Here is a 21,528-nt window from a genome sequence, read left to right on the forward strand (position 1 = left end):
TATTCTATTTTGAATAAAACCAGGCATCTGTCAAAGGCAGCATTAATATTTCCTTTAAGATAAGAGGTCCACAGACATTAAAGTATCATATTTTCCATATGTATTTTCTCTTTTCTAGCACATATAAATATGGCATCCTACTTGACAGTCACTAATGCTGTGTTGTGGACAATGCTGTCAACAGCACTCCATACACAGATCACTGAAAAAGTAGACCATGGAGATACAGGAATATGCTTTTTTTAAAATGATGCCTTTTCTAGAGATCTATCTTTGGATGGTGCTTGAGATGAGACACTGTTCTAGAGAGAGCTTTGATCACAGACTTCAAATTGCCTTTAGGAAATGTATCATACTCATTGTCATCACCCACTATTCTCTAATCACAGCTATACTTCAAACTAAGAGATTAGATTGACAGCAAGAATTCTAAAATTATGGAGTGAAGCAGTGTGGTGTGACATGACCAGGTACTCTATGGAACTTCTATTCAACATGGCATTACACACCAGTCAGCAAGAAGCCTTGAGATGCCAATGGCAGCACTGAATAGTAATTTGAGTAAAACTGTAACATGGCTGTTCGTTTTTTAATGATGTTCTAAAAGGTCTCACATACACAGGACTCAAGTGACTTGTGTTTCTAGACTGATATAAGAATTGTTGAAATTGAAACACAGGGAATGCAGCACCTCAAAGTACCTCAAATTGGAGTACCCCAATTGACTGAGTAAACAAAAATAAAAATTGTAATTTTTCCTCCTGGATATCCTAGGAGAGTAACTGGTCTAGTATTTTATGAAAAGATATTGCTGCTGCTCAAATTATATGCACAGGTGAAAATCTGTAATAAAGGCCCATTACAATGACTATGCTAGACAATATCTGAAGTGGAAACAGAGGTCAGTGCTGTCAACTGCTTTTCATCAGCTGCACCCAATGCCAAACCTACCTTCTCAAACAAAACATAAAAATACCAAAAGAAGACTCATCCCAGAGGAAGCAATACAAAATGATGGTTCACAGGACTACCAAAAATTTCCAGTAAGTAATATTGGAACTCAAAGTTCATAGCAAGGTCGTTTTGATATTAAAGGAGAAGAACAGAATTTGAAGAAAACTGAGAGTATCACTAGCAGGTTTCAGTTTTTTTATGTATTTATATTTAAATACTGCAACTATAATGCAACTCCTACTTGTGTGCCAAAATCTTTTAGAAAAATCCTTCTACATCTACTGATCATGCATCGTTCAAATGGGGAAAAAGCGCTGCTTACCCACTGTTGATGTCATCAGTCCTCAGGCTCTTCCCAAGAATGTCTCCATCACTCATGTAGCCACCAACATCAGCTTCAGAGGATATGTCCAAATCACCACTTCCCTTCTCACTCATGTCAATCTGTGAGATATTTCCAAGGCGAGAGACAGCTGCTCGGCGAAGCGGGGTGGTGTACATGAATCGAGAAGGGTCTGTGTGTATGAAGCGACTTGCACTGCTGCGAGGATAACCAGCACCCAAGGATGGAGCATCTCCTGCCTGCAGGCGAGGACTGGCCTGCCCCAGCCTCCAAGTCACAGGGGTCGATCGGCTGGATAAGCTTGGTATGCTTCTGCCATTCACCTCAGTTGTCACAGTGCTGTCAAAAGTTGTCTCCAGTGTGCTGCCAAATGGAATGGAGAAGTCAGTGAACTGTGCTTTCTATGTTCCTGAGAAATCAAGAAAAGTGAAGGCTGGGGGAAAGTGTATTTGTTTTTAAAAATTCTCAGTGTGCATGTGCTTTCACCATATGCATACATGTGCTTGTATATGCCCTCAGTACTGAGACCAGTCCTGTTTACTACTTTAATCCATGATCTGGCTGAGGGGATCTTGAGTACCCTCAGTCACTTCACCAATGACAGAAAGCTGGGCAGGCGTGTTGATCTGCTGGAGGTCAGGAAGGCCCTGAGGGATCTGGACAGGCTGGATCAATGGACCGAGGCCAACTGGATGAGGTTCAACAAGGCCGAGTGCTGGGTCCTGCACTTGGGTCACAACAACCCCATGCAGTGCTACAGGCTGGGGACACAGTGCCTGGAAACTGCCCAAGGGATAAAGGAGCTGAGGGTGCTGGTGACAGTGGCTGAACATGAGCCAGCAGTGCCCAGGTGGCCCAGAAGGCCAATGGCATCCTGGCCTGGGTCAGCAATAGTGTGGCCAGCAGGAGCAGGGAAATTGTTACCCCCCTTTACTCAGCAGTGGTGAGGCCACACCTCAAATTCTGCGTCCAGCTCTGCGCTCCTGGGTACAAGAAAGACACTGAGGGGCTGGAACATGCCCAGAGAAGGGCAACAAAGCTGGTGAAGAGCCTGGAGCACAAGTCTGATGAGGAGTGGCTGAGGGAGTGGTCTGGAGAGAAGGAGGCTCAGGGAGACCTTATCACTCTCTACAACTACCTGAAAGGAGGTTGCAGTCAGATGGGGGTTGGCCTCTTCCCCTAGATAACAGGTGATAGGACAAGAAAAATAGCCTTAAGTTGTGTCAGGGCAGATTTAGATTAGATATGAGGAGAAGTTTCTTCATGGATAGGGTCATCAAGGACTGGAACAGGTTGTCAAGGGAAGAGGTGGAGTCACCATTACTGGAAGTATCTACAAGACTTGTAGATGTGGCACTTTGGGACAGGATTTATTTATTATTTCTTATTGGATTTGGCAGTGCTGAGCTAATGGTTGGACTTGGTGATCTTATAGGTCTTTTCCAACATAAACAATTTTATGATTCCATGATTCTATAACCTCTACTTTGGGAATGATGCCAAACACCTGATATCTTAACCAAAATTAGAACAAGATAATATTGACCCTAGAGGCTACACTAATCTGTGCATATGATTGAAGGTGCTGTGGGAAAACTATTTTGGTGGAAAATCCACCATATGAGTGTGTGACTTAGTGTGATTGAAAATAATCAGATGCATGCAATGCTTGAGACATGTTTTGCGTGTTACAAAATTAGCAGAAACCCTAGGGATCAATCAGAAGGTGCTGGTTTATCCGTAAAAAAATTAAAAGGGAGCTCATGTGGGAAGAAAAGGGAAAGAGAGGAAAAAAACAACACCTGGAGAGCTCAAAACTGTAACACTACACCAATGTGTCTTTTTCCCACCACTGACATATTTATTTTTACATTTGCACTTTTCCTTGCATTTGATCTCATCCCCAACATCTGCTTTTAAAATTACCTAAAATAAATTTTATTGGCTCCTAAGTAAATGTATATGAAACCATAACTGTCTTTGTGAATGACTGTATAAGACAGTATAGTATAGTATAGTATAGAATAGTATAGTATAGTACAGTATAGTATATTAAAGTCACATGCAAGTTGCTAAGGCAGTTTAGTGTCATAGCTAATTTTCCCGTGCAAGTGTCTCATTAAAACTCTCCCATGGTGCATGTTTTTAGTAGTCTACACAAAACCAGCATACCTGTGGCTTATCTGGGTCCCTCTAAGGCTGGACATGGTTTCTTCCAAATTCTGCCTCAGGTCTGCAATGTTCTTGACGGTTCTCATTCTTCTTGTTTCAGGGTCTTCCCCTGGAAGAAAAGAGTAAAACCAACAAATACTTTATCATGTGAGCTTATGAGGTTGAATAAAGTGCACATGTGTATCCACAGGTGAGAACGCACACATATGACTGTAAATAGGGCTGTCCCTTTAATATTTTACAAAATAAAATTTCATCCATTCATTAATAAAACTCATATACTTATAAATAATGTGGTATGTAGAAAAACCCACTGAAGTATCTCTGTAAAGGCCCAAATCTATTAATGAAACTCTGATTTACAGTGTTGAGATTTTTTTCCTCTGTAATCAAGGCATGAGGCAGCCTCAGACCACTTGATACATTATAAAGTCCCTTTTTAGTCCTTGACATTTTATGTAACTCTGTAGGAAAAAAAGCCACTAAAGTAAACTTGTGTCTGGAAAAACTGGGATGACTCTTAGAACAATTCTTCAGTATTCACTTAACACCCAGGCTATTTCAAAGTACTCCTTAAGTAAGGCACTTAATTAAGCAGCGTTCCTGGACTGCAATGCTTTCCTGAATAGGGATATTATTAATTTGGGTTAAAATAAAAAAAAACTTCTTGGGATGCAAATATAAGCACATGCATCATTTCTACAATTACAGGTTTCAACAGCCTTCAGGAGCCATTGTGAAAAGCTAGTCTCATATCTCAAATTATGAAGCTTTCAGAACTTCAGCTGGAACATCCTGAACAATTTTTACTTTATACAATTAAAAATAAATTTTAAATAAATTTTAAAAAGAAGAGATGTTATAAAAGAGAGACATAACGAACCTCAAAGAAGCCTCCAGTGGTCATACACAATGAAATAGAAATACAGGTTTTCTAGCAAATCCATAGATCAAGGAAGTCTAATTCATTTTACTTTTGAACAGTAAGAGAATTGCAAAAGAAATTCTGTGACAAAAATCTCTGATTTGTTCAAGGCTAGTGTTCTACTTCTGATCACATCCTGTATCTGTTGCTTGTAATGAAGGGTGGCAAGAAGCATAAGGATTAGAGTTACATGTAAAATGCTGAACTTTAAGTGCAAATAATTCCTTTTTGACTCTATCAATTACAAATTTCACATCATATCTCACAGACCTTCTGCAGCCAGGTCCTATTGCCCAAATAGTATGCAGGCTGCTAAGAAAAATCTCAACTCCTGACATGAAATGGAAATAAATTACTTCATATATATTCCATATAAGCTTTAATTCTTCCTCAATAGGCAAATGATGCATTGAACTAACCACCATAACCTGCAGTTGTGGCTTAACGTCAAACCAGCTTTCACAGCAATGCCGTTTTGAGGTTTTCCCATCTACTCTGCCCTGGTTGTGTCTTCTGTCCTCTTTGCTGCAGCCAAACAGTCCTTTGAGAAATTATGTTTTCCCCTTGTATCACTCACAAAAAATTCTTCAGTGTTTTAATGATGCTAATGTCTATAAACGTCTGGTTTGGCACCATGGAACTGACAGTGGGATCAACCCCTGGGCAGGATGGAAACAAGAAGTGGGGATACAGGCCCTGCACAGCTGCCAAACTCTCTTCTCAAGCCACACCCCAAGGCCATGCCTGTTCACAGTATTTAGTTCCATAAAATAAACTACCTGTGTACATTTTTACATGAAGTGCCTTGCAGGACATGAGTGTTCACAGTCACTGAAATTACAGCTGTTCCTGGGTTTCAAGCTAGACATGTTCGATTAAGCACTGGCAATCAATGGATCCCACCAACTCTTTGCAGAAGTTTCTGTACAATCCTGGAGATTCCTGCAAGGTAAACAGGCTTATGGCCAGGCTAAGCTGAAGACATTTACATCCTGTTACACTGAGACTGCTTTTTAAAGCCCGGATAATTTCCAGGCACACTGTTCATGCCTGTCTCCAGCCAGTTGTCCGTGGTGCACTCAGTTCCTCACTGTCACTGCTCTTTGCCTTCCCTGCTCTGCCAAATGCATTCAAATTGACTTCCTGGAGTATGTTACATTCCTGCCATAATACCTATATAGGGAAGACCCAGGAAATGTTACCTGCCCTGCCTTGAACCAGAGGTGAAAGAGTGGCTTGTTGGTATAAGAAAATTTTCTATTTACGCACAAAGACAAATTCAGTGGTCTATGCAGGCAGAATTAAAGGCAAAGCAATACTTTGCCTTTATATTTATTTGAGGAACTGAATACAATTCATATTTTACGGTGACCTTGCCCTTTTCCTTCCTTGTTTATCAGTCCTTCCTTGTCAGTTGTCCTTTGTTGTATGTTAACATTGCAAATTCTTGCAGTGAAAATGACAGCAACTGTCTTTTTTAATATGTATTGCACAGTAAATGGCATAACAAAGCCTTGAGGTATAACTGCAATACATTAAATAAAAAGGTACATATATGGCAAGCTGACAAAATATATTTTCACAGTGACGAATACTTCACTTTCAGAAAAATTATACCATAAAATTGGTGTTATTCTATCCTGCAGAGGTGAAAAGCTTGAAACCTCGTCTCTTCTGATCTCTCAGTGACACAGAGGATAATTTCAAAACATTTCCATCAGTTTTAACTAAAAAAACAAGGTAAAACTGAAGTTTTATTTTATTAATGTATTACATAGTACTATTTAAAAAATTCTCACACTAACTGTTAGAGTTGTTTAAAAGGAATTGTTTTTTTTTCTTTCCATCATTCTCTAAAGACTATATCACTGGAATCCATGATGACCAAGTCAGAAAGTGTAAATAGTTTAACATGACAGGGAAGAAATTTTCTGTACTAAGTACAAGATCCAAGGTTTTCACGACAGTACTGACTTCCCATCCACATCAAGCCTCCTTCTGTAAAGAGAACCATAAGGATAATGAATATGTTTATTTTTCTGAAAACTAGCTACATTATGCCTGCTAGTGGAGACACTATGGTGCTTATTGCACCAGCATTGGGTTCAAAGGGATTTCAGACTTCTCTGGGTACTGTGTTTCTTATAATACAATACACTGCCATCTAAGAGTCTGGCCATATTTGCTGAACCTAACTTATCAGGAAAGCACCCTGTCTTGCTATCTCAAGTGATTCTGGTTTGTACACTAAGAAAAATCCATTCTGTTTCACACATGGGGAAACTGGGATAAGACTAAAACCGGGCTAACCTGAAACTTTCTGTCAAAATTCTGTTCCTCTTACAAGAAAGGCCATTTACTCCAACCATTCGTAGCTTCTTCATTTATATTAAACATGAATACTCCAAAATTTTGCCTATGAACAGTGAATCATTATTCTCTCAGTAAATTTCTGGAAAACACATTGATTTCTTCCACTGTGTGAGATACATTCACAGAAAATCAAAACAGACATTTTACAGGAACCACTAGATACCTAGGCCAGACTTTTACATTCACATTTCTGATGCTCACGCATAATTTTACATTCAATAATACTGTTCATAGTAATTTTTGTTCTTCTGCACATGTAATCACAGCTCAAAGCAAATGGGAGAGTAATTCCATCCATTAAGCAATTCCATCAATTGTCTGATTTGAACAAAAGGGTTTACAAATAATAAATGTTTCCCCAGAGAATTGTCCACTATTAGATATTAACTCAGAAAGGAAAATGCCAGTTTTACTCTGCAAGCAGGGAAACTGAGGCTTACAAGAGAGCATGGATTTGTCAGTGACAAACAGCTGCAGAGGAGCAGAGGCAGGTTAGAGCTCAGTCTCCTGTGCTAGCAAGCTTTTGATCTCTAGCAGAAGCCCTTTTAACCTACTGGTACAGTTTAATAATAAAAATTATGCATACAAAGAGAATTCTTGTTTCTTTCTTGCTTTGAGATGACAGCTTTTTCCACTACATACACAGCAAAAATTTTGTCCTTAATATTTAACACAATCAGGGCTAACATATGTACCAGCAAGGGGCTCCAGGCTGGACACATGGCACATAACCTTCGAAAAGCAAGCAGCTACTTCAACCATTTAACTGGATGAAGAACAAAGCTTTGGAAATGAACACTTTGAGCACTCTTATAAAGGGCTGAGAGATGAAAAGTAAAGCCAGTAACACAGAAGCCTTTGAAGCATCTATGGCTGTGGACTTCAAATACTCACTGGCATGCACAGATATAGCAAAACTGGCTATTTAAGTGAAACAGAAACCCTCGCACTCACAATTCCACATGTAGGGGTGCAGTTATCTGCAGGAGGGCTAGAGAAGGGGGAAGAAATACTGGAGGGACAGTTTTCAAGAAGGCTGAGATATGTTTTATCCCACTCAAAACCTAGATTTGAGATATCAGTTTCAAATTAATGAGAAAAAAACGTCATTAAAATAAAATTATTTAATAATAAGCTAATAGCACTTCAATATTTCACCTTATTTTTTCAAAAAGCTAAACAAACTATGTTCAGTTATTCAAAGGCTGTTGCTACCCCTGGACCCATCAAAAGCAATTTAGACCTTTGTCTTCATTTCACAGTCTTGAGAGGTAATAGTAAGCAAACAAAGAAGAAATGGCTAGACCCTATTTTTGCACACTACTGCAAAAAAACCCAGTTCTGTCTTGGGAAATCATTGTCAAGATCAAAAATGTGCTCTGTGCAGATATGTGCTAACACTTGGGTCTCCTCCTGCCCTTCCTGATGTCAAGCCAAAGTTAACTTACCTAAAATATCAGTATAAAGGACCTGTTCTAGGTCACCCAGCATTGTTATTATGACATCTTCATCCAGATGTGCAGTCCCCTCACGCAAGCAACCTTCCTCCTCCTCCTCTGCCCAGGTCCTGCTGCGGAAATGGGATGTGCAGGATGCATTTTCATCATCGGACTTTTTGCTCTCCTCATTGTCAGTCTGAAAGCCTTCACCTGTACGCGGGTCTCCTGACCTCCTAGATGTCCTGCTTCCAGCTGGTGGTATCCCCTGAAATGCTTGGGGTGTGGTGAAGCTGGAGTGGCATAGGGAGTGCACTGACTGCGAGAATGCCTTGGACAGGGAGCCTCTGCACCCAGCTTCTGCATCCCTCTGTTGGTAACTCTGGCTGGACTTGGAGGCGTTTCCAAACCAGTTCTCCCTGTATGAGTATCGCCTCTTCTCCCCTTCACTGATGAGCGTGAGATTGGTTAGAGACTTCTGCTTCTGAAGACGAACACACCCTCTTCTAACCTCCGTGCCTTTAAACACTGACAATTCAGCAGATCGCTGCATCGTTCCGGCTGCTGCTTCACCTCGGTTAGATTTCCTATTTCTGAGATGGACAGCAGCTCAATTCCCCTGGAAGGTCCGGGCGGTGCTCCCTGCATCGCGGCACGCTGCACACCCCAGGTAGCAGCACATACTTGTACTCGCAGTGAAAGCACAGCTCACACATGCACTCTACCTACTGTAAGGGACGAGACAGGCACAGTCATCTTCTTTAAAATTACGCTGCTGTCTCTGCTAAGCCACTTCTCGTCCGTCACATTAATCTGCAGTACTTACAGTCATTTTCACTTAGATTTCTCTCAAGCAGAAGAGAGTTGATCAAACACTCTGCTCCAGCACAGAAGTAATCCCAAAAGCCAACTGTGTTTTCCCCTCTCCATCCAATCAGCAGTCTCATCGGAGCGGTGGGCCTGCATCTCTTTCTACAGCTGCTGCCTTCTGAAATCCAAAGTAGGCGCAAGTACTGTCTCGGGCTTTTCCCTCCCTCTCACCAGCTCATGACTGATCCTAGTGCACAGCTCTTCACTTTAGATGGGCTGACACAGAACTGCAAGTACAGCCTCCACGTCAGAGCTCAATAAAGAGCCAAAATTAACCACTGAAGCACAAGCCTCCCTACATTTTAGTATTCAACCTGCATTCCCAGATATATGACTCTTCTCTGCTACTGCAGTGAATGCTGCTGGCTGCCATGGCAGCAAACATCCTGGTGAATTAAACTGGAGACACAGAAGCCTCTGCCCAGTTCACAGTGCCACAGGTTTCAAGACACAGCTTCACCTGAATGGGATGCTACAGTAACAGATCTAGCTCGTGGTCAAATCCTACTTTTCCCCCAGAAAGGTAAGGATGAAAAACTATTTATTCCATATCACTGTTACTCCCTATGCAGGAAGCTAAAAGCAGACTTGCAAAAGGACCTTCAGTCTTGCAATTTCTGCTCTAAATTAAGAAAATATAATTTAAGATCATAAGACAACAGAATTTGTCTGGTAAGGTGATTCATAAAAGGAAATATTTAATTTCTTTCTCCTTAGAAAGGTATCCTGTTTGCACCTCTGTGAGATTCAGAGGCTAGTATAGAATTAAAAAAGCTGTAAAAAATCATTGTTTCACAATATTCTCCAGAAAAACCCATTAATAGAGGCGCAATTTATTTATAAAGCAAATCCATATTTTATCTGAACTAAGTTCAGCAATTTTGAATGCTATTTTTAAATTCATTATCCAGAGAGAAAGAAGACTTATGCTTAAATGTATGTCTTTTCTCACAAAGAAAAAGACATTAGTCCCAGAAATAATGGAAAGATGAACAAAGAAATAGCTGAATTTAATTATAATTTTTTAGATACAAACTTTTTATCTAGGGGAAATTAATTTCAAAAAACATTATATAGAAATATACAAATAATAAAATTGCTGTATAAAAATAAACTGCTTTAGTCAGTGTGAAAATATGCTCATCTCAAGTCTCTACCTGAGAAACCCTGACAGACAAATAACCTTTAAAAATGCCACCCTAAGAATTATAAGCTGTTCACATATTTCCTGTATGAATAAACAGATGTTAACAGAAGCCTCAGTGTGTATTTCTTGCCTTTCATTGCTTCAGTTTACAGTTTTTGAAGATACACAGGAGAAAATTCTTGGAAATTTCAAAGGAAAGGTACATTTCTTCTTAGATGACTCTCAGAAACACAGAATAACTCAGAAAAAAAACAGTAGCCTAAATTAATGGTGGTTTCCCATATTAAAGCACTGATGAATTCCTAGAAAGACATGTTCCACATCAAGAGGTACAACTCCCATCCCCACCTAGAACACCACTCAAAGAGGAGACAAGAGGAATGGTCTGTCTGTTCGAGCTCGAAACTGTCCCAAATATTAAACACCTATCACCTTGTCAGCATGGAAACAAAAGACAAGACTTCTGTGCTTACTCACAGGGTCTGCCAGCTGCAGTAACATATGGCTGCTTGGAGGAGTTTCATGAGTGTGCTGGTGTCTGCCTGCAGCAGAGCTTGGTCTGGTGTGGATGCTGATGGGGTCTCAGAGCTGGTGTGCTGCTGGGGCTGCCCCAGAGCTCCAGCACTGCCTGCAGACTCCTGTGTTGGTGTGCACTCACAGTGCCATGTGGCTGTCCCAGCCTGCCCAACACGCCTGGTTAAGCTGTGGTTGTTAGAAAGTCCTCACAGAGAGGTATTGACAATAGAGAACTTCAAAAAAGAAGGGCAATCTTGCTCTTTTCACATTAATTGGTTTTATATTCTGAATTTATAGTAAACTGTACTCTCCCTTGCTATGTTTTGAATTAACAGGAAGGATGATGATTTTTAGCTCACTTGGTCAGATCACAGTGATAATAATGCCAAGGTCATTGATCCAATCCCTATATAGACTGAGTTTAAGAGCTGGACTAGATGATCCTTCTGGGTCCCTTCCAACTCAGACTCTTCTGTGATTCTGTGATTTGGCCCTGTGATGACAAAGTTCTCTTGATGATTGTCTTGGAATCAAGAGAACAGGCTCTTTTCCTACCATAAAGAACAAGTCTGAATCTCTCCCTGATATTTCAAATCCATTAATAACTTCCCCACCTGCCCTTTCATACCCCACCACCTGCAGGCAGTGACTTGTCTCCATGGTAAGCTGTAGGCAGATGTGGACCCTCTCTGCCCCCATCCAGGCTCCCAGTGTGCGTGGCTGGCCTCAGGAGCCCTTCTGGGCATGGCATAGCCCTTGTGCTAGGGAAGCAGTGCACAGCCACTCAGCTCCAGCACCAGGGACCACACACAAGACTGTCAGAACTGGACAGGCACTGTCAGTCTTCTTTCTAGCTAGGAGCAGAAAAGGTTATGTCAGGGGCTGAAAAATGTTCACCCAATGAGCCCCACCAAACTTCACATGGGGTGCTGGCAGGAGGTGTCACACCCCTCCAGGCAGGATGGGTCACTGGCAGCAGCACAGTGCAGTGGGCCTCAGTGTCCCTGCTGACCTGTCACCTCTCCCAGCTGAGCTGCTCATTGCAGCCCAGCCTCAGCAGCACACAGGTCACAGACCATCATACCAAAAAGGGAATGACACTGGACTGTGTAAGAGCCATGTGAGGGTAGCTGGCAGCTGCAGCATTCATCTGCTTCATTTCAAAATACATTGAAAACACAATGAATCAAATGCTTTTATACAGAGGTACTGAGGCTAATCACACAACCTTCATTCAATCACACCTTCCTGTGTACAAACATTTTACTACATCTCTTAATTACAAAGTAATATGAACTTTTCTCCCATTAATCCCATTGCCTCACTTGGTAGACAGGCCATTGTGATAATTTCCAGATACAGCAGATACTTATTTATCTTAGACCAAGTGCTCAGTAGAAAAAACACTGAATTTATCCCTGTACTTTACCACATCTCTCTGCAGGGTGCCATTTGCCAAAACATAAAATTGCAATGTGGAAAATTCTCCAGCTTATTTATTGACAAATAACTTTCTAAATCTCAGCCCTCCATTTTAAAATGTTTAGATATAGCAACCAAAAAATACATCTTTCTAAGCTAAGAGGGAAGTATAGGAGGCTAGAGGAAAGCAAATGCCATGACAGCATTATTCCCCAACTACCTCGCAATTCAGTGTGTTCTCCAAACACCAAGCAGGAATATGTGTACGTCAAGAACAGTTTAGGGAACTTCCTCAATCCATCAGTCAGTGTAACATATTACTTTATTTTTACTGTCTCTTTCATAAAAGGAATTATAAAATTATTTTAAGAACTTGTAATCTTTGGGCAAAATTTGCTGTCAGATAAGACTTTCTTTGAAGTCTCAGTGGATGGTTTAGAACCCTACAAATGAATTATGTAATAGATCTGGAAATGCATAAGATTATGAATCTCTTCAGCTAAGCTTACTTGAAAAAAATGTAAACTATTCCTGCATGTATTAATTAACTACTTCTTAAAGGGAACAAAAAATTAAGCACAATAAACATAAATATTAAAATTTGAATGTTTTTATGCTAATCTTGCCATTGAGATAGGCCTATAACTTTTAAAAGTACTGCTTCATTTCTGCTTCATCCCTCAGATTTTTAATTATTAGTCAATATTTATAAATTAATGAATAATTACTTAATCACACACTGCATTAAGCTCTTAGGACATGCCAGCACTTGTGAAAGCCAAATGTTATCACTGATTTTATAAAATAATACTTTGTAGTTTCTGACATGTACAGTTTACAATGGATTATTAACTAATTAACTTACTGACATTCTTCTCCAATAAAGTTGCTGCAGAAGGTGATTAATGTCACAGCTACTTTAAAAAGAAATAGTTGGTAAGAAAGTCTGAACAATTTGTTCCCAGCCATACCAAAAATAACAACAACAAGACTGGATTACTTTATTGGTCTTTCTTCTCATTATAATTTTATAATCCTGTTTATAAAGGTATATTCCAGTTTTGTAGAAACTGAGTGGATGGATACTGAGTAATCTTGTTGAGGCAAATGGTACATGCAAGAAATTGTGTTCATACTTGAAATGAAGAATTGTTCCTTATTTAGGTGTCTCAAACTTCTGTCTGGGATTTCCTGGACAGAGGTCTGAACACCTGTGTGCCGCATGAGCAACAAGCCCACCAGACACAGAACACTCCAGAACTACTCCTCTGGTGTCTCATGCCTACAAACAGGGCTCACTCAGTGAGAGTACCAATATCACTGAAGCTGTGCACACAGAGGGGATTCAAGGTATGCAGGACAACTAAAAACTGCTCTAGGTGTGCTCTAGTGCTGATCTGCATGTGCACTGTGGAAACCCTTGGGGCTCCTCTGGCTGAGCTGTGGAATATTCAAAGAGAGAGGAAAAAAAATAGGAACAAAGTCTGAAGCACTTCAGATCACATCTAGAACAAATTCCCACCAGTGACATGGGAACAGATTTACAGTAGCTCTACCAAGATGCAAAAATGGCTTTAGACATAAGCCATGTATATATTTACCAAGAGCAGCAGATTATTGGTGACAAGGTGAAAATAAAGAAGTTGTCCAGTTTATCAGGACAACCACAAGCCACACTTCTGAGTTCATGCCTACACCAGCCGCCCCCTCTCCCTTGTCTTCCAGCACTATTCTCTTCTCATGGCCATGCAGGTAAAACCAAGTAATCACTTGCAAAGCAGTGGGCAGGAAACAACCTGCTTGAGCTCTTACTTTACGTTTCACCAGCTCTGAGCTGGAAGACACAAGAGGCTATAAAGGTAACCAGCTCCCTTGGAGGAGGAAGATTGAGCAGAGGAGAGCTGAAAACTCCCTCTACAGATTCTTGCTTTACTTTCTACTTTCACATCACCACTATTTAGACAGTAGCAAAGGGATGTAAACTGCCTTGCTGGACACAGAAAGCAGAGCCATGACTTTTCACCACTACACCAAGAAAATTAACTTGGGTTTGGTTCCTGAATTACATCAAGAGAATGGTGCCTGGCCAACCACTCCTAAATAATTTTAAGATTATTTTTTTCTGCATCCAACTTTTGTCTTTATAATGGAGAAATCTTGAACCAGACACACTTAAAGCACTAGTTCAGGTTCGATTGGCTCGTATTTCTCAAGAGTAGATTAGGAGTTCTGATATGAACAGCTTGGCTGGTTATGGGAGCAGCAATCTTTAGCCAAAAAGCTATAACAAACAGGAATGTACAAATATTCAGGAAGTAGAGAAACAGTTTATACAACAATATTGGCAAAAATATTCTAATCCTGAGGATGTCAGCCTTAGTTCTAAATATTTGGCACTTTAAAAATAATAATGATTAATGAAGTAGAAACAAAATACAGATGGGACAGCACTTTACGAACACACTCCTCCAAGCTGTTTAGTGATTTCCACAGATGTTCACTCTTTTGCATTATCCTTACTGATCCTTATCGTTTACAAACATATTGTGCTAGGGTGGTGGCTACCAAGTTTCAAAAGAAGATCAAGATAATATAAAGATGATGTCCACCCATTGCAACAGTTGACAATTCCAGGAAAAAGGTAATATCAAAATGAAAGAAACTGGATTCATCACTTAATACCCTGAAAATAGGTGACCAGACCATGGAAATTAGCCTTGCCTATCTCTTTGCTACTACTGCTGTAATCCCTTGATCATATCAGAGTAAAGATGCTCTTAAGTAAAAGAATTTAACTGTCCTTCCTCATAGCTAATCCATCACGGAATTCTCCTCTGAGCAACTGTCACATGAGCTTTTATCCATGCAAATCTAAAACCAGAATCACCAATAACTGGTGATAGCTCATCCACACAGACAATTATTCAGCAAATATAGTATTTGATCCATTTATTCCTTGTGCTGATAACAGTTAAATATGAGTGACACACCTCTGTTTCCCTATGCACACAGAAAATCACTGACCACATTTTCCCAGTGGTTCTGCTTTACAGCCTGTTATGACAATCAACAGCTAATGCCAAAATCTACACAATCAAATTAGAAACATCTCTGGTGTCTAGTTTTCAATAAAAGGTCATCAGACATGATATTCTGTTTGATCATTTCAGAAGGTATTGAATTGTTTGGGTTTTTCTAGCATCTCTTAATTTGTGGTGTTTCAATTAAACTCCATATACATATATATATATATTAGACCAAGGAGTCCAATTTCTGGAATAATTAAAAATAATTTTATATTTTAACAGGTATGCATCACCTCCAAAGAACATTTCACCATGTTTCAGAGTGACATATTTATCACAGAAGCTGGCTGTGCAAATAACGGATGTTAGAAAACTTCCAAAGGGACTGAGACAAACCAGGACAAAACCTTTTTCAGTATGAGTCAGCTAAATGTCAAGACAGTCCCCATAAATCATGGGCATCTGATTTCCCTTCTGGTGTAAAGATAATTTTAGACTGATGTGTCAAATTAATACTTCAAGTGAGTTATATCCTGCTTGAGAAGAACCACATGACTCGTAAATCCATCTGAATGTTAAAAATTTGTGGTAAAAGGCCAAAACCATAGGTAAAACCAGTGAGACAGGATATCACCTTTTATTTTTGTAAAATTGTAAGAGTAAGGATGCTAATGAAAAACAAAACAAAGCAATAGCAAAAATAAACCCTGAAACCCCAAGTAACAGCTCTTGCAGAGACCCTTTGGAGCAACTTGCACACAACCCTGCAGTGCAATTCAGTCCTGATGAGAAAGTGAGCTGTGGCACACTTTGCTTTTTGCATCCATAGGCAGAGTCATGGTCAGATCCAACGCTGATGTAACTCAGCATGGTTCTGCTGACTTCAAAGGAATTATTCTAATATGACTGAAATACCCCATCCCTTCATCTTTGTAACCCAGTAAGGACTTTAATCCACATATACAAGGAATTCCTTGTAACACAACCAGTAGCAGCTTAGCTCTAGCAGCAGCTTACAGGTCAGGTACAATAGTAAGGACTTGCTTGTTTTCTGAATACAGATTCATTTATAAAAGCAATGTGTATATTATGCAATTTATGTCTCAGTTCTGATGTTATGATTTAATTTGATGTTATTAAATGAGAGTGTTAAACTTTCCGAAGTTTACTTTCCACTGCTCCTCTTGGAACATTCAGTATAATTAAATAAAATAACAATTTCATGAAACCCTAGATTGTGAAAGCCCAGTTTCTGCAAAATGATGAAGAGGGTATTTGAGCAGAAGGAACTAGTTCAAATAGATAACAGTGGATTTGAAGCACTAAATATACATCACCTAAATTTTTTCTGTATTTAACACCACTCATGATTAGAGGTCAGAAGTATTTCAACCCATTACAAAGCTCCTGGTAAGAAACAGATGTAAATAAAGAAGTTCACAGTCTTCTCCTGACTTATTGTTACTCACCAGATATCTCCTCTAGGCACTGTTTGGCAGTCTTACTAAACGACAAATCCATTTTAGTAGGACTGGTACAGGAGTCAGTAGGTGGTAAAGAGGTACTGTCATTTTCTGAGAGAGTTCTGAAATCAAGCAAGAAGATTGATTATTATTATCTATCGTTCGTGTACTCATGGAAAAAAGTACTACTTGCAGCTCCATCTAGAATCATATCACTATAGGGTGAAAATATAATTTTTGTGACATTCTTATTATGGTAGTTTAAGTTCAGCTACACAAATGTACAAGCAACTACGCTTTCTCTCTCTTTCTCCCCCTCTCTCTCTGGAGGAACAACTTATAGTCCATTCTGTGAAATTTGAAGCCATTTTTTTTCCTCATTTTTTTATTGTTTTTTTGCAGGATTTTTCAAACAGATCTAATCAGAATTCATTTACATTGGTTAAGTCACATCGCTGCACATACATAAAGGAAATAAAAACTTGTAATTGATGAAATATTAAGTGAGAAAGGCCACGAGGGAAAAAGCTTATGCAAGACTGGATGGAAATTTGGCCCAGATATTTAAATCTATGTGCAGCTTCTTTTGATAATGTCCCTTATATAACCCTGGGGAATGGGATAATACAAGTTTTTCCATTAACTTTCTAACAAATAGCTCATATTTTCTTTGAGGGTATATTTCTGTGAATATCAATAATAATTATAATGGGAACCCCTCATTGAATACAGTTACTTTCCGCTATATGAAGGTAAATAGCAATAAATACATGAGCACACTGATTATAATAAAAAAAAATCTCACACACCTATTGCCTCTTCTTAAGGAACAGCTGTAGAATCTGTTTTACACTGGAACTGCTGAATTATGACATCACCAAATAACAACATGTGTACACAGTAAAAGAAACACATCTGAAGATAAAATAGCCACTCCATGAAATAAAATTTTAAAAGATCTTCTGTTAGAGCTTAAGTTCTTCCAGCTTTCTTGACATTAATAGCAGTCACTCTTCTGATTTATTAAAAGACTGGTGAAATATTTATATCCTGATTTTAAAATGTGACAGTTACAGTTCAATTTTCAAAACTCACCATAAAGTGAATTGGATCATTGGAAACCATAAAGTGTTTCCAATGATCAATTAAACTTAAAAAACAGACATTTAACTGTGTGATGTATCTGTATTTTATAAATAAAACCCATAAAAACAGCGATTTATCTCTCAAAATAATTTTATAGCAACTTATTCTATAAAATAAATTTCCAGTTAATGCTTTCTTTAAATTTACAGAATGGATTTGTTCAGTAATTCAGAACAATAGATGAGGAAACAGGTGTCTGCACAAAGAGCAGCACAAGTACAGACATGGTGGAATCCATTGATGAGAATCATTCAACTCAGAAACAGAGAGGTAAATTTTGCCTGAACAGATGCATTGTTTTCTTACCAATTTCTGTACTTTTGAGATGCTGGAAACAGACAACTGCTCTACAAAAAACTGTTTCTGGTTCTTGTCTGTCACACACTACTGGAAACACAAGCTTAGCACATGTTGCAAGGTTAACTATGTCCTGCCAACCTTGAATGTAGGTTTTACATTTGATGCTCGAGTGAAGAGGCTCCTAAGTAAAAAAGGAGCTCACTCTATCCCTCTGCAGTGAACAACTCTGAAATTCCACAGTCCTGCTTGCTTTCCCAAAGGGCTTTAAATTGTTAAAATTTTGATTGTCTGAGGAAACAACAGAAGTCTCATGGAGGACGATGGATTTCACAGCAACCTAAGTCCTGCTTACTTGAGAGAAGTGGTTATTTGTTGTGGAACAGAAGGACTAGAAAGCACCAACCCTTGGGCAGCTGCCATGGAGATACTGCAAGGAGGGAACAGTCAACACGTCTCACAAATAGTTCTCTTTCTACAAGGTCTTCAGGGGGCTGCTGGCTGCCAGCACCTACACACCAGTCCTGCCTTTTCATGCATGATGGCCAAGGCCCTGATTTTCTCTGGAATCGAGCTTAGCTCAGGTGCACTAAGAATGGTGAAAGACTAGACTAGGGGTGAAAGATTTCCAGTCAAAATGATGTAGGATTTTGGGGCTCCTGGGGAACAAGGAGGCCTAAGGTACACACTGGGTACCTAAAACTTTAAGTTGCGTTGCTGTCGGCCCATTGTGGGTTGTGATACATTGGACCAAGAATATAAATGCCTCTTCCAATGGGAAATGAAATTATGAGCTTTGTCTTCTATACTTTCGGCTTTAATGTCTTTCTGTGGGATGTATTAATCCCATGAACGACTCAAGTGATTGCTGCAGGACTGCAGCACAGATTAAGCTCTAAGCAAGTAAACAGCAAATTAAGTGATCTTCTCATTAACCTTGCACACTGGCCTTAATGAGTGATCCTCCATCCTCTACCTATTCACAGCCCACTGCCGTAAAAATAATTAAATTCTTGCATCTCTCTTGATATCAAGAAAAGGGAAAAGAATTTCAGTTTAGTCAAAGCCAGCCCAGTGGTATTTCTTCCAGTGCTGTGCATCTACAGTGCAGGTTAGTTTAGGCAACCTTCATGAAAAACAGAATAATCTGTTTCTATTTTAATCATGGCAATCAGAGAATATATTTATCCCCAGCCAACTGAGTTACATGCTACCTATTTGTAAGAGTATCAAACTCACTTAATGGGACATATCCTTCTTTCAGTCAGACCTGCACCAGCTTATTCATTCTGATTAAAATGAGCCTGTATGGGGTAATTAGGAACAGAATTTGAAACACTACTTAATAAGTGGTTTCTAATACAGTCAGTCATTTCCTGTCTCTAACGAAATAACCAACCTTAGATAAACACAGATAACATCAAAGATTTGTTTGCTTTTTAGTTGACATTCCAAAAGATATCAGATGAATATGATGGCATTTTTCCAACATCCCTCTGAGATGCAGTTGTCTTGAATGTGTATCACTGTCAGCGTACAGACTGGCAGGACCACGTCTGCAATATGAGCAGTTCCATCACCCATGTTCAAGAATTGTGAGTTCAATTGGGAACAGATGCAAGGAAGGGCTACTGGGATGTTCATGGGGAAGAAGAAACCCTTCTGGGAAAAAAACCCAAACAAACCAACAAAAAAACCAGGCACAAAACCAGGAAGAGTTGATTTGGTTTAGGCTCACAGAAGAGAAGGAAGGGGATGGGATTATTCCCACATGTATTTAAAAAGAGCAGTCAAAGAGAAGGAAAACACCTTTTTCAGTCAAAGGACAATTAATCAAATATGTGTTTATAACCATTTCTTCAATTATTATGCTTCTTCCCATCTCTTAAACTAACACCTCTACAATGAAAACTTTAATTGCACAATTACTTGGAAATCAATCATGGAAAAATGGAAGGATTTGTCTAAAGACCATGTATTTGTTACAAGTAAAACTGGGGAGTGGCTATCCTTAGTGCTCCCTATGACTGCAAACCTTTGGGAGTGACTGTTGCTTTATTTTTACAGCAGCAATGTAAATAACAGGAATCAATAAAGCACTGTAGTGTGACTTCGAGTTCTCACTTTATTGAAGAAAGTGTGTTTAGCAACGTAATCTATTATTAACAAACACAATTACTGAACTAATCTTTTTTTCTGCAAACTTCGTTTCAACTCCACAATCAATGACACAGAAATAGCTTCTGGCCATTAAGACTGGACATCAATCAGTAGGGCTTCAAGAAACCCTGCACACATTATGGTTGCAGGATCCTTGAAGTGTCGTATAGGTTTTTCCTTAAGCCTGTATAAAAACATCCTGAATAGACATCTGGAATTGAATTTCACTGAACTTCAGAGATAAAACCAGATTATATCCTCCTTCCCATCTGTCACTTCTCTGAACATCCTGCTCACTCTTGAAGCTATGGCCTAGTAAAAGAATTGTGTTAATCACCATGAAGTAAAGGAGTTGGGAAGAAAGTTTCAGTGACCAGTAACATGTTCATTTATTACACTGATGTGTTCTTTTTCTGACCTATCTATTGAATACTTTAGTCCCTACAGAATCATAAAGTAATTGAGATCAGAAAGATGTTTTAGGTGCCATCTGGTGCAATGACTTTCTTAAACAGGGTCTAGTCACATTAAGTTTCTCAAAGCCTTGATTTGTTGGATCCTGGGCATGCCCAAGGACAGAGATTCCACAACTTCGCTCCCCAGCCTGCACCAAATGTTTCACCACCCTCAAACTAAAACCATTTTTTTTAAACTTTCAATCAGCACCTCTCCTGCTGTAACTTGCATCTGTTACCTCTTATCCTTTCACCCTGTATTTCAGAGAAGAGTCTGGCAACATCTTCTCTACACCAATATATGAAGTAGCTGAAGTTACCAGTTTCTTACTCTGCAGGGACTAAAGAAGTGCCAAACTGGTATTTGTAGCACAGCATTAAAACAGAAAGAATATCTCTGCAAGGCTGCAATTCAGCCACTGCTGAAACTTCTTCCAGATGTTGCTATCATCAAACTAAAACTTAGCTGAAAAAATGTAAATTTAAGCAATGCACACATAGAAGGGCAGCTCGGGATGATGAGTAGTCAGCTAATTCTCTGCATCAATTTCTATACTTTCAGTATTTCAGGCAGTAAGCAATTCCTCAGCAACACAAGCCCTGGGATTTGAGAGCTTTAGATTCTGTATCTCTGCCATGGGAAAGAGACCAACTATGCCCCTACAGTGGTTACTGGAGGAGCTAATAAAATAAAGCTGAAGTGCAGTATATGCATCCAGTTACAACCCAATGTTCTCCTACTGAAATTCAGTAGGATTTCTTTTTTTGTCATTAATATACCTGTTTTCCTCCCGTTTGCACTGTAGCCTAGTAAGTATTAAAC

The 21,528-nt window shown here is 39.3% G+C and overlaps 1 protein-coding gene across 3 annotated transcripts in view; it reads right to left on the bottom strand.

Moving 5' to 3' along the window:
- LOC131573556 (neuron navigator 3-like) overlaps nt 1-21,528 on the bottom strand; it is a 250,860-nt gene that overhangs the window by 103,824 nt on the left and 125,508 nt on the right. For all 3 annotated transcript variants that reach the window (XM_058827624.1, XM_058827623.1, XM_058827622.1), the window contains exons 9-11: nt 16,654-16,769; nt 3,470-3,578; nt 1,277-1,660 (exon numbers count right to left, since the gene is read on the bottom strand). In XM_058827624.1, the coding sequence (XP_058683607.1) occupies nt 1,277-1,660; nt 3,470-3,578; nt 16,654-16,769 (609 nt within the window). The remainder of the gene's footprint in view (nt 1-1,276; nt 1,661-3,469; nt 3,579-16,653; nt 16,770-21,528) is intronic.

Source organism: Poecile atricapillus, chromosome Z, assembly GCF_030490865.1.
Source record: "Poecile atricapillus isolate bPoeAtr1 chromosome Z, bPoeAtr1.hap1, whole genome shotgun sequence".
NCBI lineage: Eukaryota > Metazoa > Chordata > Aves > Passeriformes > Paridae > Poecile > Poecile atricapillus.